The sequence below is a fragment of the Anopheles coustani genome, chromosome 3, assembly GCF_943734705.1.
Source record: "Anopheles coustani chromosome 3, idAnoCousDA_361_x.2, whole genome shotgun sequence".
NCBI lineage: Eukaryota > Metazoa > Arthropoda > Insecta > Diptera > Culicidae > Anopheles > Anopheles coustani.
In genome coordinates this window covers 26,237,359-26,264,846 of record NC_071288.1, presented here as the reverse complement: position 1 = coordinate 26,264,846, position 27,488 = coordinate 26,237,359, and the positions used below count along the sequence as shown (strand labels likewise).

General features: G+C 44.2%; 7 protein-coding genes across 8 annotated transcripts; 4 read left to right on the top strand and 3 right to left on the bottom strand.

Moving 5' to 3' along the window:
- Window positions 1-5,078: 5,078 nt before the first annotated feature.
- On the bottom strand, window positions 5,079-5,507 carry LOC131258626 (ataxin-8-like). The gene has a single exon (XM_058259982.1). It carries the CDS (start codon window positions 5,505-5,507, stop codon window positions 5,079-5,081), a length of 429 nt encoding a protein of 142 aa, XP_058115965.1.
- Window positions 5,508-12,280: 6,773 nt separating this feature from the next.
- LOC131260666 (BRCA1-associated protein) lies at window positions 12,281-14,945 on the top strand. The gene is made up of 4 exons (XM_058262455.1): window positions 12,281-12,584; window positions 12,771-13,059; window positions 13,149-14,135; window positions 14,434-14,945. Exons 1-4 carry the CDS (start codon window positions 12,440-12,442, stop codon window positions 14,771-14,773), a joined length of 1,761 nt encoding a protein of 586 aa, XP_058118438.1. The 5' UTR covers window positions 12,281-12,439; the 3' UTR covers window positions 14,774-14,945.
- Window positions 14,946-15,006: 61 nt separating this feature from the next.
- On the bottom strand, window positions 15,007-15,996 carry LOC131260667 (deoxyhypusine hydroxylase). Its single transcript, XM_058262456.1, has one exon. The coding sequence runs from the start codon at window positions 15,986-15,988 to the stop codon at window positions 15,068-15,070; it is 921 nt and encodes a 306-aa protein (XP_058118439.1). The 5' UTR covers window positions 15,989-15,996; the 3' UTR covers window positions 15,007-15,067.
- A 404-nt stretch (window positions 15,997-16,400) lies between these two features.
- LOC131260260 (tubulin-specific chaperone A) lies at window positions 16,401-17,150 on the top strand. The gene is made up of 2 exons (XM_058261937.1): window positions 16,401-16,768; window positions 16,856-17,150. The coding sequence occupies exons 1-2, from the start codon at window positions 16,560-16,562 to the stop codon at window positions 16,989-16,991; spliced, it is 345 nt and encodes a 114-aa protein (XP_058117920.1). The 5' UTR covers window positions 16,401-16,559; the 3' UTR covers window positions 16,992-17,150.
- LOC131260259 (programmed cell death protein 7-like) lies at window positions 16,993-18,411 on the top strand. Its single transcript, XM_058261936.1, has one exon. It carries the CDS (start codon window positions 17,129-17,131, stop codon window positions 18,242-18,244), a length of 1,116 nt encoding a protein of 371 aa, XP_058117919.1. The 5' UTR covers window positions 16,993-17,128; the 3' UTR covers window positions 18,245-18,411.
- A 13-nt stretch (window positions 18,412-18,424) lies between these two features.
- Window positions 18,425-26,304, bottom strand: LOC131260258 (protein AF-9). 2 transcript variants are annotated; one of them, XR_009178149.1, is made up of 4 exons: window positions 25,760-26,304; window positions 24,254-24,486; window positions 21,039-24,180; window positions 18,425-20,681 (listed from the first exon to the last, which is right to left on the bottom strand). XR_009178149.1 is itself a non-coding variant. In XM_058261935.1 (4 exons), the coding sequence occupies exons 2-3, from the start codon at window positions 24,432-24,434 to the stop codon at window positions 21,128-21,130; spliced, it is 3,234 nt and encodes a 1,077-aa protein (XP_058117918.1). In that variant the 5' UTR covers window positions 24,435-24,486; window positions 25,760-26,304; the 3' UTR covers window positions 18,425-20,681; window positions 21,112-21,127. The 2 variants fall into 2 exon arrangements, 1 of the variants encoding a protein (XP_058117918.1); XM_058261935.1 differs by having other exon boundaries at window positions 21,112-24,180.
- A 331-nt stretch (window positions 26,305-26,635) lies between these two features.
- On the top strand, window positions 26,636-27,482 carry LOC131260822 (cytochrome c oxidase assembly protein COX16 homolog, mitochondrial). Its single transcript, XM_058262651.1, has 2 exons — window positions 26,636-26,808; window positions 26,879-27,482. Exons 1-2 carry the CDS (start codon window positions 26,687-26,689, stop codon window positions 27,090-27,092), a joined length of 336 nt encoding a protein of 111 aa, XP_058118634.1. The 5' UTR covers window positions 26,636-26,686; the 3' UTR covers window positions 27,093-27,482.
- Window positions 27,483-27,488: the final 6 nt, after the last annotated feature.

Below are 27,488 nucleotides of genomic sequence, written 5' to 3'. Positions count from 1 at the left end.
ATGCACCTACACGGTAGAAGCAATGACGGAAGAGGCATCTGTCCCTAGGTTAAAATCTCAGTTTACGGACGCTGTGGCACGCAACTAACTCCTGAAGGGTGAAAGCGCGTGTCTCCAAAGGTCTAACAGGTACTACCCTGACTACCAGGGGCTATTTCCCAAGCCTAAGGCGACGGACTCGGCGCAATGCAACTTAAGCGGCTCAGAAGATCGATCCGACAGCTGACTTACATGACACCACTACCTCCTAAAAACCCGTAAATGGGACTTGCACTCAGGTTCTCCACTGACACCTCTGATCTGCGATCTTATGGCCCGCAAAATCGAGCTCCTGCCCGATCTACGTGCCGTCCCCGTACTGCACCCGCTGGTGCTTCCTTGGTCTGGCTGGTCAGGCCAGACCCTTGGCGGGTCTAGTTTCTGGTTTGACCTGGTCGTAGTTGGTAACTTGCATGGGTGCCACCTTGGTGCGCCAGTACACCGGTGTGTCCCTTACCAACAACTAACAGGTCGCCCCATAGACAAGACCCACCGCCTTCCTCCTTCTGCACCTATTGGTGCTCTCTTTGGCCCGGCTGCTGTTCTGCCGGGCCCCTTCTTGCAAATCTGGTTTCTAGATTGACCTGGTCGTAGTCAGACGGGTACCACCTTGGTGCCAACGCTCACCGGTGCATCCCTAACCGACAATTAACAGGTCGCCCCATAGCCAGACCTGCCCTTCCGCCTTTGTCACGAGCAACCCCAGCGCCCTGCTTACCAGTCAAAAGGGGATTATCAAATTATGCACATTCTACACATCTGTAACCGGTCGCCCCCGGAAACAAATCAATAGTTCCTTCGTAACCAGGGTTACTCGTGACCTTCGTGAATCTTCCAGGAGAGTGAATCCCTTCCGAAACACTCCCTACGTCTTCGCGGTCCTGTCCACTGACATAGGGTCCATCCTAACCTCCGGAGAGGCTAAACAGACCAGAGGGCTAGATACCTAAAACCAGGATTAAAGGTACCTTACAAGGCCCGTTCCGTCTGCGGCACACTACCAAACTCAATCCAGGCAGTTTGATCATCCTGGGTCCCAGCGGCAAAGGAGGAGGAATCTCGCACAAATCCTTCGAGAGTTTCACTCTGATAGTGCACGGGAGGTCGGGTACCCCTCCCACCCAGATCTCTGTTCGTCACCCCTGCCATCACTTCAGGGGGTCCAGTGGCGCCACGAGGAGGCCAGTATTCCAGGCGTTCACGCCGTCACACCGTTTGACCGGAGTGACCCCACATTGACTGCGAGCCCGCTAGAGGCCACAATGGAGGGGGTGCAGTGTAAGGTGAGGATTTCGAACATGCTGTCGGATCCGTTCGAATCTCATCGGGGTCTGAGGCAAGGTGATGGACTCTCCTGCCTTCTATTCAACATCGCTCTGGAAGGTGTCATGAGGAGCGCGGGCTTCGACATCCGTGGCACGATTTTCACCCGCTCTCTCCAATTCCTCGGCTTCGCGAATGACATCGACATCATCGGGCGGAACACAAGGACGGTGTGCGAGGCGTACACCCGACTGAAACGCGAGGCCGCAAGGATTGGATTGATGATCAATGCGACGAAAACGAAGTACCTGCTCGTCGGAGGCTCTGACAGTGACTGAGCCAGGTTGGGGAACAGTGTATCAGTGGACGGCGACGAACTTGAGGTAGTAGAGGAGTTTTGCTACCTTGGCACTGTCGTAACTCCGGACAACAACGTAAGCTGCGAAATCCGGAGGCGCATTGTTCAGGGGAATCGTGCCTACTATGGACTCCACAAACTCCTGCGGTCCAGATGGCTTCTCCCACGCACGAAATGTGTCATATACCGCACGCTGATTAGACCGGTCGTTCTCTACGGGCATGAATCCTGGACTCTGCTCACGGAGGACGCCAACGCCCTCGCAGTCTTCGAGAGGCGCGTGCTCCGGTCTATCTTTGGCGGTGTGTGTGAACAGGGCGTGTGGAGGAGAAGGATGAACCACGAGTTAGCTGAGCTGTATGGCGAGCCGGACATCCTGACGGTGGCGAAGGCCGGCAGGATTCGTTGGTTGGGGCATGTCATGAGGATGCCGGACTCATGCCCCACCAAGAAGGTGCTCACCAGCGACCCGCCCGGCACGAGACGACGAGGAGCTCAGCGAGCTCGGTGGATGGACCAAGTGGAGCAGAACCTGCGAGACATCGGATGCGACCGGGGTTGGAGGGCTGCAGCCATGGACCGAGCTACCTGGAGAACGATTGGTGACCAGGCCATGTCAGCACGACGTGCTCAACTGCGAGCGGGCCATTGAAGAAGAAGAAGTAATATAATGTTATATATACAAGTACCTTGTAAATTATACTACACAGGATGGGCAGCATGAACCAATGAGTTTGAAACGGCGGCGCGCCCGCAGCGAGCGCAGCGAGCGGACTGCGCTAGGTCTACCGAAAAAGGGAGTTTGTTATAAATTTGTGAAATAAGGGGGGCCCGTGGGCCCCCCTCATACCGCACCCCTAGGTTGATTGCGTTGCCGAACTAATATATCACCAATTGCATAAGTTTAGGTATATCATCGCACAAGAAAACGAAGGCAGGGGTCTCATTTATTCTTTCATCGATAAAAGTTTGACACGACACCTAATACAAACAATTCACATAACGGTATTTATATCACCCATTGTATACCTTTAGATTGCATTGTATACCCTTCGTCGCAGAATAGGTGTAGCTACAATCTAAACTAAGCCAAATCTGCCAAATGCTCCAAATGCAAAGAAAATTATCTCACCAATTAACTCCAGCATTCAAATGCAGCTTCTGCAAAAACGAGTGTCGCGAGGTTACCACTTGAGCATTCTACCGGGTAAAAATCTCCGGGGAAAATAAAAAATTCCAATACGCTCGAGCTACAAGGAGCATTCACTAGCCAATTCGAGCTCCTGGAAAATAATACTGTTGCCCCCTCACGTATAACACCTTCCTATCACTAGAAAAATTATGTATTGAAACACATACCAACCTTATTTCTAATCCAAAACCGACAAACTAACTGCTACTATCACTCTACTACCATCAAAACAGACAAACTAACTGCTACTATATATCTCCCAAAGGACGAACCCCTATATAAGAGTTCGGACAGAGTCAGTACGCCTCTGAATACGTGAAAGTGAACATAGTTTTCGAATCAACGTAAGAGGATATACCCCGAAATCGCAAAACAGAAGAAGAAGAAGAAGAAGTATATGTGGCAGCCTTACAATTTCGTACAGCACTGCACGATTTAGATAAATGTGCGACACCTCAAATCGAGAGAAATAATATTGAATTTTAACTTTGAAGAACACGTTAAATATATAATTACGTGAGGCACACATGCAGAGGCGGATCATAGGGTAAGCAAACTAAGCAGCTGCTTAGGCCCCCGAGTTATCGAGGGCCCCATCATTTACCCACCTTTTTTTTTAAATTTTAATGTTGAAATAATTTTAATATTTTTCAAAAAAAGTTGCATGTCTTATCAAATGTGTGATGAATTTGCGAATGAATTGGGCTTTGATTACGAAAAGGTGATCAAACGTCGCATTTTTGTGTTTTTTAAAGTTAACATAAAAAATACTGATGAACTAACATATATAAAAGCGAACAGTGTAAAGATCATTTTGCAAAAGAGGATAATCCTCAGAATAGTTTGAAGATAATGCATATGGGCTAGCAAAAGTAATGTCCTGCCCCAAACATAGTTATAATACTTTGCATTGCACTAAGCTGTTATTTTACGAATTTTTTGATAAAAATATTCGGAATTCAAAAGACTCAATAACTAATTAGATTAAAATGTAACACATTAAATTATTCGTCAATTTTGTTAATAGAAAATACTATTTGTGAAAAATGATTCTCTTGGATAGTTCGCAAAGATGGTTTGGCGTGAAATATGATTTTGAAAACAAGGCTTTTAGCATTTAAAACATGGGATAATATTGAGGAAAATGTTAGTCTGTAATGTAGTTGAAATATAATGTTGAATGTTGAATGCAATGTATGCTTTTGGGGCCTTCAACTTGTAGCTGCTTGAGGCCTCTAGAACACTTAATCCGCCTCTGCACACATGCCATATGACACCATCAGACCCCACGTGTACCACCGGCAGGCACCACGCGCAGGTAGAAGACGCCGACTAAGCGGAACCACCGGGACGCGCACCACGGGTTGCCAGGGCCAGTTAGCGAATAATAAAGTCAGTTCAGTTTAAGCAACTCATGAGATAGGACGTAGTCAAGCAAGAAATAAAGATTATTATCTTTTTTTTAAATTGAATTCTTCGTTTTTAAATCATAATCATAACTTTGATACTGCAAAGATCATAAACTACCTTGAAAATCTTTGTACTAGACTACAAACACCCTTTTATATCTTAGGCGATTTAAAGGTCTCAATCATCATGACCTGTTTGATAAGTTCAGATTATCCATGCTCAAAACCGGGGAACATACGAGATCAACATCACCCAGGATTCCAGGTAGTGCCCTAGGTATATCCCTATGCCCTGGACACTCAATTGAAGGTCATCCAAGACCAATTCGGCAGCGAATTTGGAGGTCATTTAAGATTGCAATGCCGAAGGCTTCCCATCCAACCAATCCGACACTAATGACTGGGTCAAATGCGATAAACTTATGACCGAAAAGTTCAGTATCGCGTCTCCAAACTCCTCCCTAGCGGAAGATTGCAGATCCTTTGGAATAGTTGTAAACGTATGTGCAATTGCATTTCAAACAATTGAATAATCAATAAAAAATAATTTAACAATACCTTCTAATTCCCCGGTGAGACCTAGAGGAAGGAGATATTCTCAGCTAAAAATAGCTACTGGTCAAAAAGCTCCACATAAAAAGAACGGTTTGTTTTAGCTGTGAACTACTTATGATTTCTTATAAGGAGCACATTTTAAACACCGGCTATAATTGCTTATGGATTATATATTGAAGTAGCGTTAAGTTGGATTAATAAAGCAGTGATTCCAACCAAACGAACTCCACATAATTATTTAAAGATAAATGATCCGTGGATATCATGACACCCACGAAGAACATACCTGCTGTGCCTGCAACGGTTGTTGGTCCTGCTCTTGTTGCTCCTGGTGTGCTTGCAACAGTCGCTGGGTTTGCTCTTCTATTTGCTGCTGTTGTTGCTGAATCTGCTGCCATAGTAGCGTATGAGCCTTCTGCTGCATGCTGCGTTCTTGGAGTAGTTGTTCAATTTGATGTTGTTTTTGAGCAACTTGTTGGAGCAGCTCTTGTTTTGTCAGCCGATGAGCCTTTTGCTCTTCTAAAAGTTTCTGCTGCAGTATTTCTATGTTTTTCTCCATCATTTTTATTTTTTTCTCCTGCTGTACTTCTTTAGTGAAGCAGTGAAGCTGCTGCTTTTTAGTGGGCGAAGCCCCTTGTGCGGTCGAAGTAGCCACTCGCTTCTGCTGTACGTTGGGATTTTGTGAAGACATATTTTCTGAAAAGTAAAAAAAACATCAGAAATCCGCAAAGTGTCAAAACGTAAATTTAACAAGATAAATTTTAAGATGAAGCAACCTCGGGGGTTTAACAGATTTATGAGAAAATTTAAGGAAACATTATCACATCCAGGTTAATAGTCAGTAATTGTTAATGAGTGTGTAGAGGTTTTTAGCAGCACTAATGTAGGCTTAGTGTTCATTTAACTAAATTATTCATCTCGAGGGGTTTTCATTCCATTTTTCCCTCATACTACCCAAAGAATGAATTTAAAAATATTATGTACCCAAGTAATTTTTATGTTTTATCATGGTTCTAAAGATGCCGAATAATAATTTTAAGAATAAACATTCTTATTAAAAGCTGTGATAAAACCTTTATAAATTGACCAAATATGGTGGTTGATCCGATACAGAATAAGGAACCTGACATCACCATAAAACTTAAAAAGGTTTTTCACACTTTAGTTGGTGCAAATCGGCCCTAAAATGTTAAAAATAAAAAAAAAACAAACGGAGAACCTTATTTACCAAAGAATTTAACTAATTCGTTTCTCGGTTTAGTACTTACAAACAACTTCCACGATTTGTCTCAGTTACATGCTTTTAAGAATTTTGATTCCGACAATCTTCTCGTTTAGGTATCCCGGATTATTCTCGGGCAGAGCTTTAAATGTTCATAGATAGTAAAATCGATTCAACTAATCTCAACTTGAGTAACATTAGTAACGTTTCCCAACTCATACTATGATAGAATTTCTCTTTAAATCTATCAATGAAGCGCTGATTATTATAACCAAATTCTTCTCAATGACATAAAAGCTAAAATTAAACTGAGAAACATGATAACAAGAAAATGGAAGAAACTTAGCTCCGAAAACCAGGCCAATTACTTCGCTAACAAAGTAAAAAATAGCATTCAAAATCAAGGAATCTAGCATGAACAACAAACAGGAAGAAAATGAACACTGACAAAAATAGCTGTAGAATTGTGAAGTTTATGAAAATAATCAAATACAACAACACAACTATCTCTACACTAATTTCAAATGATCGACCTCTGTTCATAGATAGCGAAAAATTGGGACGTTTGTTAGCGCTGTAGCGGACGGACCATATGTTCGTTCGTAACCAAAACAGACAGGCGCGAACTTGAAAATTGAGAAATGAATGAAGGAACTTGCAACGCTAGCAATGTTGAAAAAGGCCAGAGAATGAGGAAAGAATCAAACTTAAACAACGAAAGAAAGTTAGAAAGTAAAACATGAACAATTCCTTAGAAGTTAGAAAGTAAACCACGCATCATGGCACAGTTCTATGTCAAGTTCAACCCGCGAAAACTGTAAACTTTTATAAACAGGTTTAAACAGGGATTGAACGTAACTCGCGAACGCGATAAAATGCGGATTCTGGAACGAGATCTTCTTTCTCGCCCACACTTCTTAATCGATAGGAACAACTTGGGTATATAAGCCGACGAAATTGTTGAATAAATCATCATCTCAACCTCGACACTTGTGAGCATGACACTTGTAGCAATCCGAAAATTTAGCGGTCCCAATCCCCTCCTTACCCAAAGGAGTTAGGAAATTTTGAGAGCGTCTCCTCCGGCGGAGGCATAGTCGCGGCACTGACCAAACAATCGGAAGATCCGCAAGTTCAATTCCCAACCCGGTTGCGATTTCTCCGTTGTCGGCGTAGTCACGGCACGGACCGATCGTACCGAAACAACCTTCCTATCCCAGTCCGGAGGACTCAGGAAAATTCTAGAGCGTCTCCTCCGGCGTCGGCATAGTCACGTCGCGGACCGAATTCTCGGTTATCTTCAAGTCCAGGTCTTAGCATCTAACGTTGTTTTCTCCGGCGTCGGCATAGTCACGGCCCGGACCGAACACGTTGATACTAAACCTGAAGGAATTGAGTAGAGAGTAAAAGGTTTTCGCGTTGAAGACTACCGACGCACACGATCCAGACCACCACAACGGACAACCAGCTCGTTACACGCGCGTAGGACGTTTTTAGGATGATATTTCGAGCTGCCTAGCGGGATCTTTCTATTATTCATCCTAAATTGCTGTTACAAAGTAAATTTCTTTCCGGATGCTTGGAGGAAAGCCAAAACAATACCTATTATACACTGTACGATATAGGTTCCCCATTGCGGAGCCCTATTTGAGAAGTGTCCATTCCTCGTAACTGCTGCTTTTTGCAATACACCGTAACGGACTTCATTGAAGCTGATATTAATGTAATTTATGCTTACCTCCGTGATTTTCCGAGATCCACTGTATATTCGCTCTTCGAATCAACGAAAAATTGCTCGATCGATCACTGGTGATGATAATTAATTATCTTCAAAGAATCTGCTCGTTGGAGATTACTTCTGGTTCGGACAGCATTAACAATGCTTATGAATGAATTCATTGATAAACCGACGCTTTGTGAAGTTCACAAATACAATGAAGTATGTGCAACAGGATTGGAGTGTATGAAAATTTGGCTACGCCATCAACCTAGGGGTGCGGTATGAGGGGGGCCCACGGGCCCCCCTTATTTCACAAATTTATAATAAACTCCCTTTTTCGGTAGACCTAGCGCAGTCCGCTCGCTGCGCTCGCTGCGGGCGCGCCGCCGTTTCATACTCATTTTTTCACTCCAAATCATTGGTTTATGCTGTCCATCTTGCCCAGTTCAACCGATTAGTTCAAATCATTACAGCTTCTAACGGAAATTCAACGGTTCAAATATTCAAACCGAATTGATGTGCCTTATATTATTTCAACGGTGAAATATGGTGAAAGTTCCGACATGGTTTGGAGTTGCATTAGTGCGACAGGAGTGGGGTAGCTGCACTTAATTGATGGGATAAAGGATCACAAAACCTACGTTCAAATTTTGAAAGACAGTTGTATAAAAAGCGCCGAGAAGTTAGGATTTCAAGTAAGATTCCTATTCCAACAAGATAACGAGCCTAAACACACAGCCGTAAACAACTCCATTCGCTTCCCACAGAGTCCAGATATGAACGTGGTAAAACACCTATGGAAGATTTTAGATGATTTCCTTCGTAAACGGACAATCTCTAAACACGCATGCAAGATGATTGGAACAGAATACAACCCACCGGCGGCACTGCGTGGCAAATTGTTAATAACAATTGATTCTTTCAACCGATTTTCACGATTGACCCCTTAAATGAAAGGTCTTTTCAAGTTAATGTTGTTAAAAGCTGATCTATTCGAAAATCCTCCTTTTGGAATTTTAGGTTCCTGTCGTTTTTATTTAAAGTATATTTGTGCCTATCGCGCTTCAATTGTAGCCTTTTTTCGTAGGAGGGCAGTTTTTTTTATACAAATACTAGCTGATTAACCCGGTTTCATCCGGGTAGAAAGAAATTCCAAACGAAAGAGTGTTTTCATTCAGTATCTTGAGTTTTGCAATCTTAAATTTAGCGTTTTGGAGATAGTGGTATTTTTAGTATTACCTTTATTCGACGAAACCATGTCAATATACATTTTGCATTCGCTATCTTATTGTGCTTCCATCTTGGTTCAACCATTTATAATTAATCAATTGAAGCAAGTATGAGAAATACCCCAGTAAAAACGACACCCCACGATATGTACGCTTTTTTTTAAATTCGTCGCTTCCGTAGTAATGTGGCATTATATTGTTTTACTTAATTTCCATCGTCCAGATGATAGAAAGTTATAGGCAGGTAGGAGGCATAAGAATGTTGGACATTTCGCACTTAAAAAATTGTCTTTCTTATGATTATGTTTAGTATAAATTGATTAGACCGATTTTGTGTGATTGAGGTAATTTGTTACGTAGGAGAAGATAGAAGAAATCTGGGATGTCTGGGTTCGATTTAGTTCGAGAAAATGAGTTACACTCCAGCCAAGTTTGGCACAGATACACTTAGTAGATTTTGCGTTGCATACTTGTGATAAGAATTAACACTTTTCATTTTGAGCTATGCTATTGATTTGCTGAAGAAGAGGAGGAAGGTAGAGCGAGCTTGGGCTAAGATTGAACATTAATAGTGAGGTCATTCGATTTAGAAACCATAAATACTGCGAAATTGATACCCATATTGCATTTTAACCATTTTTAAGGTATTGGGTAGTAGGGAGCCCCCCTTTCCCTTTCCCCTAGAAAGATGAAATTTTAAACCATGGTATGTCTCTACGTGAGCAGTATATGTACTAATTTTTGTGAAAACTCGTTCAATAATTGTTGAACTATAATTGTTTTTCATTAATTTTAGAGGGGAGGTGTTCGGGAGGGGTAGGGATATATATACACAGACAACGGTGACTTTTATATATTAGATTAATGTTTCTATTATGTAATAACGACGTGGGTCAAAAGACACATATGACCACATATTACAGTAAGCAATATAGATTAATTACATATATACGTTTTCCAAACGTTTTTCATACAAAAAAAAAAAACGAAAACTTAAACATTCCACACTTACCACAGGTTCCGAGAATGTGACTGTTGGTGCATCTTGGCACAATATCCCGTCTGGCACACTGCTTTCACTATTGTTACAATTGCATTGCAAAGCATTCACCATTTGAGACATATTTACACCAATTAAACTTCACTTTGCTTTGAAAACGATTTACGTTACGAAACGTTAACGTTCGTCTGGCTACCACAATGGTTCGATTCTAAGAATGGCCTTTCAGGCGACAATTTTACGCTGTCACAGATGGTTTTGCGTTGGCACAACGTGTTAAAGTTGGTAGCTTTGTTGAATGGCCAGGCTGGAGAATCGTCATTGTCGTGAAATTCATTCAAAAATTAAAGATTTCAAATTGAAACAACCAAGCTGCCTTATGAATGGCTGAAATAGCTAATTTGTTAATAACTTTTTAGTGGCTTGACCAATTTTAGCGCCAGACCCCTCAAATGATAACTCTGTGCAACAAAGACTCTTCCGTACTTCTTAGTTTATGAAATTCTGAGGCGTAGGTGCAGAAACTTTGGTTGGTATTTTCTGCTGAAATAACCAATTTGCTAATAACTTTATAACTGCTGAACCGATTTGTACATGTGACCCCTTAAATGAAAGGTCTGCTCAAGACACACAATTTTGTGTAACGATAGATCGTTCAATATTGTCTAGTTTTTGAGAAAGTTTATTTTTCGAAAAGCTTCGGAAATCTCCGGAACAACGTACTCAATATTTCGAATAGCCATTTAGGCAAAAACTTGCCAAATTGCTAATAACTTTATAACTGCTGAACCGATTTGTACATGTGACCCCTTAAATGAAAGGTCTGCTCAAGACACACAACTTTAACGATAGTAAGATTTTCCAGGCCTGTTAGTTTTTGCAAAATGATTTTGTATGGGAAAATGGCCGAAACAGCCAAATTGCCAATAACTTTTGATTCTGTGGACTGATTTTTACGACAGACCCCTCAAACGAAAGGTCTTTTGCAGACCAACAACTTTGTCGAAGTAAAGACCTATCCATCGTTTCCAGTTTTGGAGAAATTAATACTGCGACACATTGTAAACATGGCCCGGTCGACCGAAACTCTTCGAAAACCTCCAAATGTCATTTTCATATACAGTCGGACGTCGATTATCCGGGGCCGGATTAACCGGTGGGCGGATTATCCGGGGGTCTTGCAACTGACAACTGCACAACCGGGCTAGCATGTTTCCATGAATATTAGGTTGGTTCACAACATTTTGTAGCAATAATGTGTCAAATAAATTTTATCGGATCGAAAATAGCAATAAAAATACCATAGGAAAATACTTCAAACATTTTTTATGATTAATCAACTAACTGGAACTGGTCAAAAGTGAACTAGCCGAGACTCAAACCAGGTATTATAAACGTATTTTAGTATATGTTCGATTATCCGTGGAATTCGGTTATCCGGGGACCTTCCGGTCCCGACACCCCCGGATAATCGACGTTCACCTGTAATTCCAGGCCGGCAGAGTTCGAAAGGTCCCGATGCGCAATCTCTCTCTTCGAAAGAGAGATTTTGCGATGTTGCGAGAGCATTTTCAATTCTCTTTTCTCTCTCAAATTGTGCGCATAGTGGTGGGTAGTTTCCTCGGAACTGAAATGAAACAGCTCCCCCTTGGAGCGGATAGCGATAGCGATCCAGATGGTCCTGGGGACCATTCAAAAGCTCGATTTAGCCTTTGGATCAATTCAACCATTGATTGTACAATTGTTAAAGTAACAAATAATATGAAAGATCGGTAAATTAGGTAAGCACGCATGATATGACGGATTGGGATTCGGGTTCATAGATCCGAATCTCGGAATGGATTTGAATCGAAAGATTCGAATCTCTGTAGGGATTCAGTTTCCCCATCACTAGACAGAATCGTTCCCAAGGAACTTTCGCCTTTTCGCCTCTGTCAAATAAACGTCACGAAGTTTTCATAAAATTTATTCAAGATTTTTAGTTTTTAAATCATTTTTACTATTCCATTTAACGATTAAAAGATACTCTTGGTAAAAAACCCTCAACTAGGGAAAAGTTTAATTGTATTTTCGGTTCCCTAAAAAATACATTTCGCCCTGTTTAAGTCCTGCAATCAGGAAATGTAAACGAGTAACTGACAGTAAGCTGTTCTTTGTTTTGACTGCAATTCCTCACCCCGTTCTCCGCAAATGTGTTTTGCGTCCAACAAATTGTACTTACCATTTGCAACAGAGATTTGCGACGTTTTTCCTACCAGAACGTCTCGATCTCGGCGGTGGTTTTCACAGTCAAGAGTTTAAATTAAAAAAATATTGTTAACCTAGCTGGACTAGAAAAGTGACAAACAGCGTACAACATTTGACCGTTCGGTGGTGTTGTTGTTTCTTTCGTTTGCCTCTTTCATTTTCCTTTCTTTGGCGTAATTAGATTATGATCGTGGGTGCACCATAAATGTCTGTACTGGTTTCTGTATGCTTGCTCAAGATTGAATTAGTCGCCGACGGAAGCAACAGTCAATCGTCCGATATGTTGGGACCGACGGAATCCGCATCCGCCTACGATGACGCAGCAACAGGAGGCAGCATTGTTGGCGACGGTAAGTGATCGCTTTAATTATAGTCCGGTAAATATGCGACACCGAACCGAGTTCGTGTATTGTGATCGAGTTGCAAGCAAAAAAAAAATCCTTCACACGAATGGGTTGGTCGGTCGATATATTACGTCGGGGCGTCTTTTACTCATCTTCCTCGATTGATCCTGATGTGAGTGGTTTCTCCTCTAGAGGTAGCCGGAGCGGTATCCAACGAACATCCCAACAATCCACGGTTGCAGCGAGAGATGCGAGGCCAGCGTAAACCGAAGAAAATTATTATCGAAAGCTACCGTAACCGGTTGATGGATGGCGCCCCAGCCGATGAATACCGGGGCATTCTGCCTAAAAGTTCGCGCGAGCAAACTCCGATGGACGAGTTGCCACCGTCGGCCACGGAGTTCCCGGGAGAGATCAACTTCTTCTCTGGGAATCCATTTGTCGAAGTTACCAAAGGCATTCTTCATTTGTTCAAACGGAAGTAGGTGTTGCCAGGGTTACGTAAATCTATTGTGAACCCCAGGGATGACGTGCACTGATTCCTTTTCATTCTCCTGTCCATTTCCACAGTGAACGGGCAGATATGACGGAAGGTGGTGTTTCGCAAACACTCTGTCTGATTGCTGTACCATCGTCGTTGAACTGCCATGACATACTCAATTTTATCGCTCCCTGCCACCAGCAGATACAACACGTCCGCATCCTGCGCGATGGTTCACCGAATCAGTTCATGGTGTTGCTAGAGTTCCGCTGTACCGATGGAGCGATCGAGTTTTATAAAACTTTCAATGGGGCACCATACAATAGTCTCGAGCCAGACTCGCTCTGCCATGCCGTGTGGGTTTCGACCGTCGAATGGGGACTGGATGGAAACTGCATCGCACCGCCGGGCCACACGGAACTGCCGACGTGCCCCGTGTGCCTGGAGCGCATGGACGAAAGTGTGGACGGTGTGCTGACGATCCTGTGCAACCACACATTCCACGCCGGATGTTTGATCAAGTGGTGCGACTCAACGTGTCCCGTGTGTCGCTGCATCCAAACGCCGGAGCTGTCCGAACAATCGGTCTGCATGGAGTGTGAAGGCACCGAAGCTCTCTGGATCTGCCTCATCTGCGGACACATCGGATGCGGTCGCTACCAGGGAGGCCATGCTGCATCCCACTATCGGGTGACCAATCATACCTACGCCCTGCAGCTCGGCACCAACCGAGTATGGGACTACGCCGGTGATAACTTTGTGCACCGGCTATTGCAAAGCAAATCGGATGGCAAGCTTGTGGCCACCCAGTCGCCCGGTGGAGCTGATGGGGACGAAAAGATTGACTCGATGCAGCTGGAGTTTACCTATCTGCTAACGTCGCAACTGGATGCGCAACGGGATTACTATGAGGAACGGTTGTCACGGCTGGAGGCAATCATTGGTGGCGAGCGACAGAAGCTGCAGTCGGAAAATGACCAGGGAAAGAAAAAATGTGCCGCACTGGAGGCAAAACTACAGGGACTTACGAAGGAGAAAAATAATCTGGAAAAGAAAGTAACGCAACTATCTTCAAAGTGAGTATATGCCTGACTCTAGGTTTATGTTTCTAATATTTAGAACACTAAGGTGTTCCATATATTCATATTATTGGATCAAGAAAAAAATGTTTCGCTTAGTTCACATTCCTTTAAAATCTTACAAAGTAGCAGAACGATCATTTGAGTAAGCTAATATGAGCTCTTTAGTAAATGAACTCACTGTCCTTTGAATTTTTGTAAAGCATTTGTTAACACAACTCGTTCTAAAGCATTTTCGTATTTATTAACTTGTTCAGAAAATAATTCAGATCGTTTGCGCTCTTGTGCTCCATAGATTAAACACCGTCGTCGAAGAACTGGCAGAGGAAAAGCAATTTGGGAAGACGTTACAATCGAACCAGACTTCCTGGCAGGAAAAGTTTGCTGAGCTCGAGAAAAAATGCACCGAAAAGGAGCAGGAAATCGTCGACCTAAAGGAGCAGGTGCGCGATCTCATGTTCTACATGGAAGCACAGAACACGATTGCCGGTTCCGAACTGAAGAGCGAGCTTGTGGATGGAACAGTGATACTTCCGGCGAACGAAGCGTCGCCGGGCACCGGCGGTAACAACAATCCCTCGAGCAGTGGCAGTAACGGGAAATCGTCGGCCAAGCGTCGCCAACGAAAAAAGTAGGATCTCAAAAGCGTTTCGTTCGCTGGCTTCCCATATGGAAATAAGGCCATCTTTTCCCTGCCACTAGCTGCGCACATCCTTCGCCGATTCTATATTTCGATATGTCTAGTTTTAGCCAGGTTGGAAATTTTCGGAATTGTGATACATTCTTTTCGTAGTTTTACTGTCATCGTCAACCTATGATAAATATACGGTAACGCCAAAACGATACAAGGTGGAAGCGGTTGTTAGCTTTCAATGTTGAACCCAATATCTTAGGACTTTTTAGTTCTAGAAGGAATCGGTGCATTTTATTCAATCATCATTAACCTTCAGTAGTGTGTCGGCATACTGGAACTCGGCACTGTTTTCGTACTCGCTCATGTCCAACGCAACTTCGCAGCTCTCCTTCACAACCCGTTTCTCGTCTTTCAAATATTCATTCAGCACGCGGGTACACTCTTCGGTGGCAATTGCTCCGAGTGCCTCCGCACATTCGTGGCGCACCATTTCATTCTCCAGCGGATCGCGCAGGTTTTCAACCAGAAACGGTATGCTACACTCTTGCTGCAGCTGTCCCAGTACGAAGGCCACCTCATGCCGGAAGAGGGCACTCTTTCCCTTCAATCCACTTGCCAGGGCGAGCGTAGCCTCTTCGGTACGAAGATTGCGCAGAGAAAACATGGCCCGATAACGGTGAAAGAGGGTTGCCGATTCATCCAACAGAGTTCGCCGAAGTTCGTCTACACTTGTGGGGGGTGCTGGTGGGGTTGGGTCAATAGAGGCGTACGGATTGTCATCCTCCAGGGCGGGCTCTTGATCTTTATTTTCCTTCAACCATCGCACACGCTCCAGAGCGATTTCGCAGGTCTCTGCCACCTCAACCACGGGGTCCTTGCAGTACGCGAGAAGCGTTGCCTCGACTGAATTATCCCCGATCGCACCAAGCGCTTCGGCCGCTTCATGCCGCACCATCGGTTCCTGTTGCACGTCGGCCAGAACCTTCGTCAGAATGGGGATAGCTCGCACGTCTTGCATCTGTCCGAGGCAGTAGGCTAGCTCGTGTTTCAGCAGGGCCGAATCGTCCTCGAAACACCGGCCGATGGCATCGAGTGCACGATCGCCGCCAATGTTCCGCAGTGCGAACAGGGCCCTGAATCGCTCCTTCAACGGACGGTCGCGATTGTTGAGCACCTCGCCTATAGCGTCCACTGCGCTGTCTTTTATCTTCACCATTTTATCGGTCACCGAAAGCAGCCGCAAGTAGATGAAAGACTATTTCACAATGAATCACACGTTTTGGCTCGTCGTGTGACCGTTTCCTAAACATACCAACTGCCAGCATTTTGTTTGTTTTGACAGCAGAGTAGCAATATTGTTAGCCGTAGTCGGGTGGATGACAAAATGAACAAATTTATTAACGAATATCATTAGAATAATGATCTTTTAGTGAAACTTTCCATTCGATATATTTTTAAACAGTCTAAAACACACATTGACTGTCTTTAAAACATATGTCAATCATCAATTTAATATTAGAAAATACTTTCGCATGCTGTATACCAGATGTTCGTACTTCGACGCGAACAGATCTCACAGCAACGTATGTTGTTTTTTTAGATAAAATGCTTGCTCCGTTGACGCGCGATGAGTAATACAGACCTAGCAAGTGCCGGCATTGTGCGTGCCTCTATCTCTGTGCTCTAGACTGTTTCCGGAACGATACAAAGTACCGTACGGTTTTGGATATCGCTTTCCAGATTCTTCCAGTCTTTCCCTAAATTCTCCGTGTCGGAAGCGTCCTGCAATGTCGGACCCTCGCCTGCGCCAGTTGACCATCAAAACAGGTGTAGTGAAGCGGCTGTCGAAGGAAAAGGTGGTGTACGAGAAGGAAGTCATCACGGAGCAAAACCGTATCGAAAAGCTGAAAGCGGCCGGCTCGGACGACCATGTCCTCCGGAAGCAGGAAGAAGTGCTGCAGGAATCGATGATGATGATACCCGACTGCCAGCGACGGTATGTTTGTATTAAACGTTTTCTTTAGCGTTTGTTACCGAATGTAACATTTCTCCATTCCCCATCATCCCATTCCGGATACGAAAGGTTGGCCAAAGCACATGAGGAGCTGGCGGAAATGCTGAAGAACGAGGAAGAGCTCAAGGAAACGGAACAGTATCAAAATGCGCTGGCAGTGCTGGAGGATGCGAAAGTGAATTTGCCCCAAAAGATAACCGCTTAGAATCGTGGGGATTTTTCTTTCTTATTCGAACAAACTATAATTTTAAGTTACACAAGATACGTTATGATAACTGAGCTACTGTATTAACTGGATTGAGCTTCAAGAGCGTGCCGTAGATTCTTTTTCCTAGAAGGAACATGTTTCCCCAACATTCAGGCTTTCCGTTCGACTTAACAAAACCACCGCCGCCGATCGATGATTCTTTTCCACATCCAACACTTTTAGAACAGCTAAGACTATCGGATGAACTTCTCGTGGAAGAGTTTGTGTCCTCTCATACGCAAAACCGGTCAATCTCAGTTAACGCATTCAAATCCAACCCATCCATCAATATTGCAACCTACCGTACCGAGGTTCGCAAAGTACTGCACGCGTTGAAAGCATTGAAACATTCCAAGTTGGTGCTCGAAGAACTACAAAAAACGCCAGTAGACGAAAACGACACAAGGTGGAGTGATGAAGTCGAACGTATAGAACATCTTAAAAATGGCCTTGATAGCAAACTTAAAGAGCTCGAGGATTTGGCAACAGTAACATCGGTTGCTAATAAACTGGTAGTACGGCGCAAGAAACGAGCATGGAAAAAGCGAAGGAATGCTAGATTAAAAAAGGCGCGAGAGAAACAACAAACGGATCGTTTACGGCGACTAGAGGAAATTTCTCGCTGGGAAACCGAATGGAAAGCTCGATTGGAAAAAGAACGGACAGCCCGCGAAGAGCTGCAGGCAAAAACGCTTATCTTAGCCGATGTCCGACGACGAAAAGCTCGAGCAAAGCGGTATTTAGGTCGGTTCGAGAAGACTATTCAACTACACCAACAAAGGCAAGGAGAAACGTTAGCAAGGGATCCGGTTGATGATACCAGGGAGCGTTTTCGGAGGAATGTAGATGCACTGATTGCAGAATGGAAAATCAAGCTGACCGATTGCATCAAGGAGGAAAGACTACTGAAAGATGAGTTAGCTCGCCGGTCCGCTGGTAATGAGAGCCGTCGGAGGGATAATCGATGGCGGAAGGCACTTTTCGGCGATGCTGCTGCAGCGATCGGTGGCCGACGAACGGATGGATATGATCTGCTTGGCGTTAGATGGACTTGGGACTCGTACGCTGTGCCGATCGATCCCACTGGCGTTTCAACGGAATCGAAACCAGGTTATCCCGTTCCGACTGGTTGGGTGTTCCCTTCGGAACATCCGCTACCCGACTGGGCGATTTATAGAGAGCCAACAAAGAGCAAACCCGAGAAGACGTAATGTTGGTGGCGGGGGAAAAGTCGTAGACTAATTTACTAGCGTTAGCAATTGTAACACTACTTTCGCGAATGAGCTTAACAACAAAAATTAATTGTCAACAAATTCTGACTATTTTAAAAATGAAATATATGTATAGGTCGTTGAATAAACACAATTAACATCAAACTTCCCAAAGGCGTACACAGTTTAGCACCAGAGAGCATTGGTATGGGTTTTATTTTTTCATCTTCGGTACATCTCTTCAATACTTATTTCTGGCCTAATGATAGCTACGAACAGTTGTGCGTTCAACTGTTACCTTGCCCATTAACCTCCCAAGCCTGAAGGGAAAATGTTTAAATTTTAAACCTTTGCGTTTAATTTCATGTCAAACGAGTTTTATGCTTCGTTTTGGTCATTAATCAGAAGTGTCGTTTTTCTACGAAGCTCTCAGTTGTCGGGCAATCGCCGGAGTATAATATGTCGAATCTAAAGATCTATACAGGGATTTTTTTAACACAATATTGGGGGAAAAACAAAAAACCTTTTGGTTATAGAACAAATAGAAAACACACGCAAAAATTAAAACAAAAACATGCATAACCTACGAAAACGACTTGCGTAGCGTGCACGGTTTTAAAAAATACCGGTGCCAAAAGTTTCTTTCGTGTCGATGATCTCCTTTCATGGTTACATTATTAGTTTTACTATGTTCCTTAGCGTTAAGATTTAGAACGTTTAAACCGATATACAATGCTCATGTTAATGTATATTATTTATATACGTATTTACACTTATTTATCATTTTGTGATGATTTCAGTTCGTTCAGTTCGCCACGTTTCATTCTTCTTTTAACTATTACCACGCTCGCTACTAAGCTACTCTGCCTGTTCTTTCCACAACGCCTTGGAGCAGTTAGAATTCCTCCGCTTCCGATTCCAATAATGCCTACATACACAAATACGTGCGCCTTACCAACTTTTGCGTGACCCTACCAAAGCTGTTCTGCTATTACATACTCTTGGTAACTTAAAATGAGACAATAGTTTAACATGAAAACTATTTGTTAAATTACACGTTGGTGAATACAACATTTCTAAACGTATAAAACTCAACGTATGAAACTCAATTATTGTACTAATCTACTGTTTTGTTTTCCTTCTTGCTCTCGTCTGTCTTTAGTGAGAGTATTTAAAAAAAGATGGGTTTTCATCCTGTATAACATTACGATGGGGAGATTTCTAAACGGTCATAGTAAGGCAGCCAAAGTAAGCTAATTTTAAAAACATCTTTCCTGTTCCCCGAAATGGCCACTAGACGTCAAACACAAACAACAAACACTCCCGTTCCGTGCCTCTCCACTAAACTTATTTTAAAAAAGAATAAAGTAGGAAAAGTGAGAAAGTGCCTCCGCAAAAGGATAGTATAAGATAGAATACAATTTAAGCTAACATAGTGTTAGCTTTTACGGGACCATGGGTCTTATCCTGGAACAAACCCTACAATATTGTGTCTTTCAGCGGTACTACATTTCCGAGGTCGCTCGATTTCAATGAGGTTATTTCCTGCCGTTAACTCTGCCCGTCAGTCAATCCGCTTAGTTCGTCCTATCTGTTCACACCATGTACACCAACACTAACACAACACGCCCAGGTGCACCAAAGGATGAGATGCACTTGTGATTGAATATAATTATCCTACGTTACTTGTAACCATTTGCGTCGTACGTATTTGAGAGTGAAGGACAGTTGATTTTGTTCGTTAAGGATACGTATCGTAATTTGATAGTCGTTAAGCGTAAGCAACCAGTCGCCTACTTCGATTTTTTTGCCAAAACCAAAAAACACTTCTCTTATTCTTTTATGATCGACTCAACAGTTGCGAGTCGATAAGGTACATTTTTTATCTATAGACCACGCGGTGCAGAGAATATGCTTCCATATAGGAATGCAGGGTACAACACGGTTTTACCGAGGCGCCTGTATGTGAAATGCCCTGAAATTACTGAAAGTGTTGGGACATAATCTTGTCTATTATAATGCCCCACAGTAGCCGCTAATCTCGCCCGGTCAACCCTTGACTCTACGGTCGCATGTATGTCCGCTCACGGATGTCCTCGCCTTTGTATGTTTGTAAATACAACCGTTCGTTTTGTACTTCTCGCGTCCATTTGGTTTGTACGAAAACGCACTGCAAAAGCGTTGATAGCTTACCACGTTTTTTAAGCTGGCCGGTACTAAGTATTAGTTTGTCTTCGCATGTCGATTGATGTATTCATCGTTCACGGAGCCCCTTGCGCCATTCTAGATACTCCCATGAAAACATGTGCTAACACGACAGCGTACCGACAAAGGTGCGTTTCACGAAGGCAGGCTCTAACGTATTCGCAAATTTACTAACCTACGTCCGTGGTGTTTTCAAAAGAGGGCACTGGAAGCGAAGAGCGGGATGCCAGATCTGGAAACGAAGGCCGTAATGATTAATAGTGTAAACCGTTATAGTTTTAGCTATCATTTAAATGTGGTTTGCGTTATGTGCAAAATAGTTTTTTCTTTAAATAATCATTTGTTCCTTATCAGACTGACAAGCCAATCAGGCGGTGGTGAATAGATTTTGTTTAATTTTTTACGACAAAAAACGGATCGAAACGATCCATCCTTTTTGTGACTAAAAAAGTATCAAACGTGGTTAAGCGACTGAAGTGCTAATTTTAGTACTTTTTCTTACAACCCAAGCTCCCAGGAAGTAAAAATAAGCTCATGTTTTCGAACCATATCTACCCTATCGAATTTATGATTTTCAAAGCGTTCTTACCTAACTATACCAAATGCAGATCGGGTTCGCATTGCCTAGTGGCGCCGTCCCATTGGCGACTCACGGTTCGTACCTTGGTAGCTTTAATGTCAGGAGGTGGCAAAAAAATCCTGCAGCCGTTGCACCGTCAGCCGGTCCAGGGCACACAGGTCAAAGTCGAAGGTGGCGCTCGTTATCTCGTAGCACCCAGTGGCCGCTATCATCTCTACCACCCGCTGCAGCTCGCTGTTGTCCTGGAGCGTCATAATCTTGTGCTGCAGATCCTTCAGCTCGGACATGTAGTCTCCGGTGAGAGAGTTGGCGGCTGAACTTCCCGTACCCGTGCCACCAACACCGGAGGAGAGCGCGGCGTTACTAATACTAGAGTTGAGCAATGAGCTACTAACACCAGCGGAAAGCGATGAGCTTCCTCCACCAGAACCAGCGATCGATGGAGGGATACTGTTGAGCCCAAAGTATGTACTATTTCCACTGCTGCTGTCATCTCCTCCTGCCGTACTGCCACCACTACCAACCGAGTGCCTGATGTTGTTATTATTAATGGCATTGTTGTTGTTCGTGTGGTCGGACGTATCCGGTAGTTTCCCAGGCCCGGGGGCACCGCCGTAGGAATCGTCCTTTTTCGGTACCTTGGCCGGTGGTTCCATCAGGCTCGATCCAGACGCAGTTCCGGCAGGTGGCGAAGGAGGTGACAGACTTCGCCCTTCCCTCGTAGCCATTTCCGGTACCGTGGAATCTCTCGGTGCAATTTTTTCAGGTCCCTCTGTGTCTTTGTTCTTTCGCTTTCGCTTTCCTGACGAGCGGGAGGATGATGCTGCTGGGGGCGCGTCTTTTGTGTCCGACACGACCGGCGATAATGGTTGAGCGGGGGCGGAAGAGGCTGCTGCTCGTGATAAGGCTTTTTCCTTTTTGCTCTTATGATGGTGGTACTTTTCCGTTGAATCCCGTACCGATGAAGCCGTCGTACTGGATGAAGTTGTTGACGGTGGCCTTTGCTGACCCGGTGCCATACTATTCGTGCCTAGCATGTCCGCTATGCTACTGTTGGAAGCTTCCGAGTCCTTTTCGTTCGCAATTGTCGAAGGTGCACGACTGTCTCCGTCCCCGGTGCGTTCGTCGGAATCGTTTGAATTATCCTCCCCGCTTATCTCTCCGATTAGAGCTGCCATAGGAGTCGTTGATTTCGCCGAGGGTTGTTGCTGGTGTCGAGCAACACTACCACCACCACCAACACCACCTGTATTGAATCCATGTTGACTTTTGTCCCGATCGTGACCAGTTGTTTTCACTGCAGGTTCATTTCCGCTAGCGTGCTGTTTCGATGCTTTCGATGGAAGAGCATCGTTCGCTTCACGGGTAGGTGTCGAAAAGCTACTTCCCTTGCTTCCACTGCCACTGCCACTGCCACTGGCCACCGCTTTATCCTTCTCCTTGCGCTCCTTTTTCTCCTTTCCCGCCGATGTCCGATCTTTTTCCTTATCCTTCGACTTGTCCTTCTTTTTGTGCTTGTGCTTGCGCGCTTCGTCCTTGTCGCGATCGAGCTTATCACTCTTTTCCCCTGTCTTCTGCGACGAAAGTGGAGGTCCAGTGGCACCTGAGGACGTGTTTAAAGTTGGGTCTTGCCGCATCGATTCTACGGAACCGTGTATCTTTTTCTCCTTTAAGTAACCACTACTGCCCGATGCGTTTGAATTTGAGCTTGCGGACGATTTTCCACCAATGTCTTTCTGCGTCTGCTGTCCCCCCTCGCTCGATGGATGGCTTTTATTGCCAGCTGAAGAGGCGGATGATGACTTTGTGCTACCACCGGGTGGTACGTCACCCCCCTTCGAGAAGCCCATCTGCTGCTGCTGGCCAGATGCCGAACTGGATTGGGGTGCGTTGCCCTTTACATCCCCAGAACGATCGACCTTTCGTTGACCGGAAGAGCTAGCGTCTACCGTTCGGTCTTTTTCCTTTTCGTAGCTTTTCTTCTCTTTTTTACTGCTCTTCTTTTCCTTCTCACTGCTGCCACGCTTCTGTCCTCCAGCGTCGGAAGTTTTCAGTCCCCCGGACTGTACACCGGTGGATGATCCGGTCGGATGGCTGCTGCTGCTGCTGCTACCACTAGTAGGAACTGTCGGGTTATTACTATTAGTACTACTATTGCTAATGTTACTGCTAGTATTGCTATTGTTGGTCGCGACACTACCGCCGGGTCGCTTCATCGAGACGGAGTTTGAGCTGCCGGAACCGCCGGAATGCGATAGAGATTGCGTTGTGTTTATGCCGGCCGCACTCGAATTGCCGCTACTACTGTTCGTTGATTTTTCCTTGCCACTTTTGTCGCGCTCTTTCGAGTGGCTTTTATCCTTCTTTTCTTTATTATGTTTCTCCTCTCCGATACCGCCGCCACCTCCACCACCAGACGACGGGATTGAGTTTGAGGACTTTTTGCTTTCCTTGTTCGGGCTCGAGTGTTTGTGCTTCGAAGAGGACGAGGAGGTGGAGGACGATGTAGCTTTGTCCTTCGACGACTCTTTCGACATGGACGAGGAAGAAGAGTTGGGTATCGATCGTGAGTCGCCGGAAATCTTTTGACTTGACTGGCCTCCTTTGCTACTGCCACCACCGCCTGGACCACCGCCAGGTGGTGAAGTTTTTCGCGAGCCGGAACTGGACGACTGAAGCTTCGGATCTGGTGACACCTTACTGCCGCCTCCACTGCCGCCAGTTTTGTGTGAAAAAGGTGACCCGAACAACTCCGCAAACTGACCTTTCGTGTCGTCGACGGTGGACGATTTCGATTTAGACTTTTTATCCTGCGACGAACTGCTGGAAGATGATCGTTCGGTTCCACCACCCCCACCACCGCCACCGTGCCCTCCTCGATTGGTTTTATAGTCATTGGTGCCACTGGTGTTGCCCTGGCCTCCACTGCCCGACAGCACGAAGCCGCCACCTTTCAGTAGCTTCCGGCGAAACTCATCGGAGGGACTGTGGAAGACATACTCCTCACGCTGATTCTTGACCGGTGTCAGGTCCAGATCGTAATTATACACCGCCTTTTTTGGATCATCACGATTCTTGAAGTAGATCTCCACGGGAAGAATAAATCCGGCATAACCGGCTTCTTTTACCAGGTATGGTGGCTCTTTGAAGACTAAATTTTGAAAAACAAACATTATTAGAAACTAGGTAGCCTGATACGAATAAATGGACAACAAAAGATGTACCTCGCTTCGGTTTCGGGAACGATTCGTGCAGGTTGAAAACCACCTTGTCGATGTAGTGGCTGATATCATTGTCGTCCAGTCCACGCACGAACAGCTCCCAATCGTGCGTGTATCCCTCCGCCGTCGGACGACTCTTGACGGCAGCCACGTGTCCAATTTCAAAATATATCTTCACCGACATTTTTTATCTACTTCCGTCCGGGGAGCTTGCGTTGCCAGCACCAGCTGATTTCCTAAGGATATAGAGAATGTAAAACAATCACATACATTGAACTGTGTAGAGTACATAAATATTGAAAACATCCGTCTGAAACTGTCTTTCCTTCGGTTACTTCGACTAGCAATACTAATCATACAATTATTAACAGAAAATAAAAACATTCTTAGTAGGTCGCAAGTCCAGTCTCAAATTATCTTGTGAATGTGTGAATCTGTGTGCATGTAAATAGCATGAAACATGCTTTTCCCACGTGTTTATGTGTGTTGCTGCATTTCCTGCCGACGAAAAGGAACACATCATTTGCGAGCAAAAAATCGATATTCTTTCACGATTCACGCGGCGGTCTCTTTGGTTTGCCATTGGCTTTTCATAAAAAGCGAAGGTACTTTTCATAAAATGTGTCTTCCGTTATGGCTCTTAAGCTTGTACACTCATGGAAAACACCGGTGCATAAAACTTCATTAAATGCGAGGATGCAGGGATGATACCTTTTTACCACATGCATGTGTGTTTCATTTGCTGACTGCTCGCTCTCTGCAACTTTGCCACTCAAACTGCGTAGAACGAGTGCTTGATCTAGCAATTGCTGGAGGCTGTGGATACTCCTATTTTTCTATTTTATTTTTCACATTATTTAGACTTTGTTGTGTTAGTGGTTTGTTGTTGCAACCGGCATTTTGTTCATGACTAAAAAAACTGCTATCGGTAAGCTATTAGTGAAACGAAATTTTTCCTCATTTCATAAGCCAATTAACGGAGCAAAATTTTACTCTTACTTTAGTAACGAAAGATAGCGGCCCTTTTCAGGACACACAACTCATCGTTCCGTTTTTTTTTTTTCTCAAAGCGCCATAGTGCACCGTTTTTACGCAACTGGCTTACTGTGCTAGAAAAGGATGCGAAAAAGGAGCGTGCATCAGTTTTCGCATCTAGAAGCAAACCTCACATCGCGCATATCTGATAGATAAGCTGTAAACCACCATATGCTCGACCGCACGCATAATAGAAAACAAACTACATTATAAACACACACTTGAATGCATTTCTTATCGCTAATTTCTGGTTAAAATAAGAAATGCTTTCACCATAAGAATACCATCTACAAACGCAACATGAAAAAGTTCTGTATCTAATTAACATTCTCATTAGCACAGGATGGTTGCAAAACTTGGCGCCGTCTAGCAGTATGATTGGTTGTGTGATTGATTGTGCTCTACTCTGGACATACGATAATTTTTACTAAGATAAGCGGTTTACTGCACAAGGGAAATACCATATTTACTCACCACTTGCTGGATCCCCTCCACGCCCCCACGGCGCTGGTACCGCCAGAGAGTTTTCCTCCGATTCCGCTAGTCGATGGTTTGTTTTGCTTGCAGTGCAACTTATTTATGCTATTCTCATGCACCAGCACCGTCTCACGCACGGTGGATAAACTGGCAGGAAAGGGGGGTCCCCAGCTATTGCCACAATCTGGATTGCTCCGGAACACCCCTGAAGTCGCATCCACCCTGCACCGGCGATATAGTGCTACGCAAAAACCGAACTGTGCCGACCGGGTTAAGATTTTCTGCGCAAACACACAAATTCCGTCTGCACGTACTCCAACACCCCTAGACGGCTTCGATTCCTCGGGGGAGGACGAGTAGAGTTTGTAGGTAGTAAACTATGGAGAACGGTAATTCCTTCACTATCTGCAGTTTTCATGCAACACGACGAATAACTATTGAAAGAATGATTCAGTACTACGACCGCACAACTCTCCCATTCTTTCAGACCAGTTTTTCACGATTCTTTTGCGCGAATATGTTGGTTTTTTCCTTGCTGCCTTTCTCGCATCAGCTCACTGACGGGTTCGGTCAAAAACTGTCTACGATCATGGTTGCCAAGACTGTTGGATTGTGGTTCGTGGGAGCGCAAACGCAGTATGACAGCGACATTTTCGTATTGCGTTCGAGGTTGGAAATAAATAACGATGGTGTTGCTTTACTAAGGTATGAGAATTTAATGTTTTTCACGGGTTGATAAAATATGTGAAAACAAGAAATGGCATGTAAAATAATTTCGAATTGAGTTGCAGAATCACAACACAGGCTTTAAACCATTTGACATATTTCTATTGTTATGACATTTTTAAACGCCAAAAATCAGCCTGTCGATTGATTACAAAACAGCGGCGAAGAAAAACAGATCTCATATTTTGCACAGATAAAATGAACAGCCTGCAACAGAAATTTATCTACTATAGCAAACGAAAATCATTCCGATATGGCGTACCATTTTTGCTTCTAATGGTAGGCGGGTCTTTCGGACTGCAACAGTTTGCACAGCTCAGGTAAGTAAGAGCGCCGATAGAAAACGGGGCTTTCTTATCACATGCATCTCGATCTCGTTTTCCTATGCAGGTACACGTTCTCCAAAAAAGGTTCCCTCACCCGGCAGGAGGCAGAAAAGTACGGCATAAATATGAAACGCACGGAAGAGGTCACCCTAGAGGGAGAGTATGAAAAGATCAAACAACTAGACATCGATCAGTGGGAAAATGTTCGTGGACCACGGCCGTGGGAGGAAACAAGTCCTCCGACGACGGATCCGAAACCGACCGGTAGCAATCACTAGACAAAGAGAAGGCAATTTCTTGACGGTGATATGGTTTAAGTCAAGTTATGTTTTGCTAGAAAATATAAATGATATCTCGTTTATTTTTCGATTCTGTTTTTAATCCAACATTTGGCATTATAATCTTGTGGTAGTGGTGAATAAACTATGATTGCCTTATAGTATCCCTTGCCTCCGTCTCGATCATACAGGCAGCCCTACAAGGCAACGTTCACAAAAGCATTCTCTTGCATCAGCGTCACAAACATCTAACAAACATTGAACCAAAAGCGATGATCCCGGATTTTCGGGGCGGCAAGCAGCATGTTTTTTCCGCCAAAACGGTGCAAATAACGCCAGCGTTACGTGTACACACACATTTCTTCTTCTACCATCAACTAGACGCGCCTACTTCAT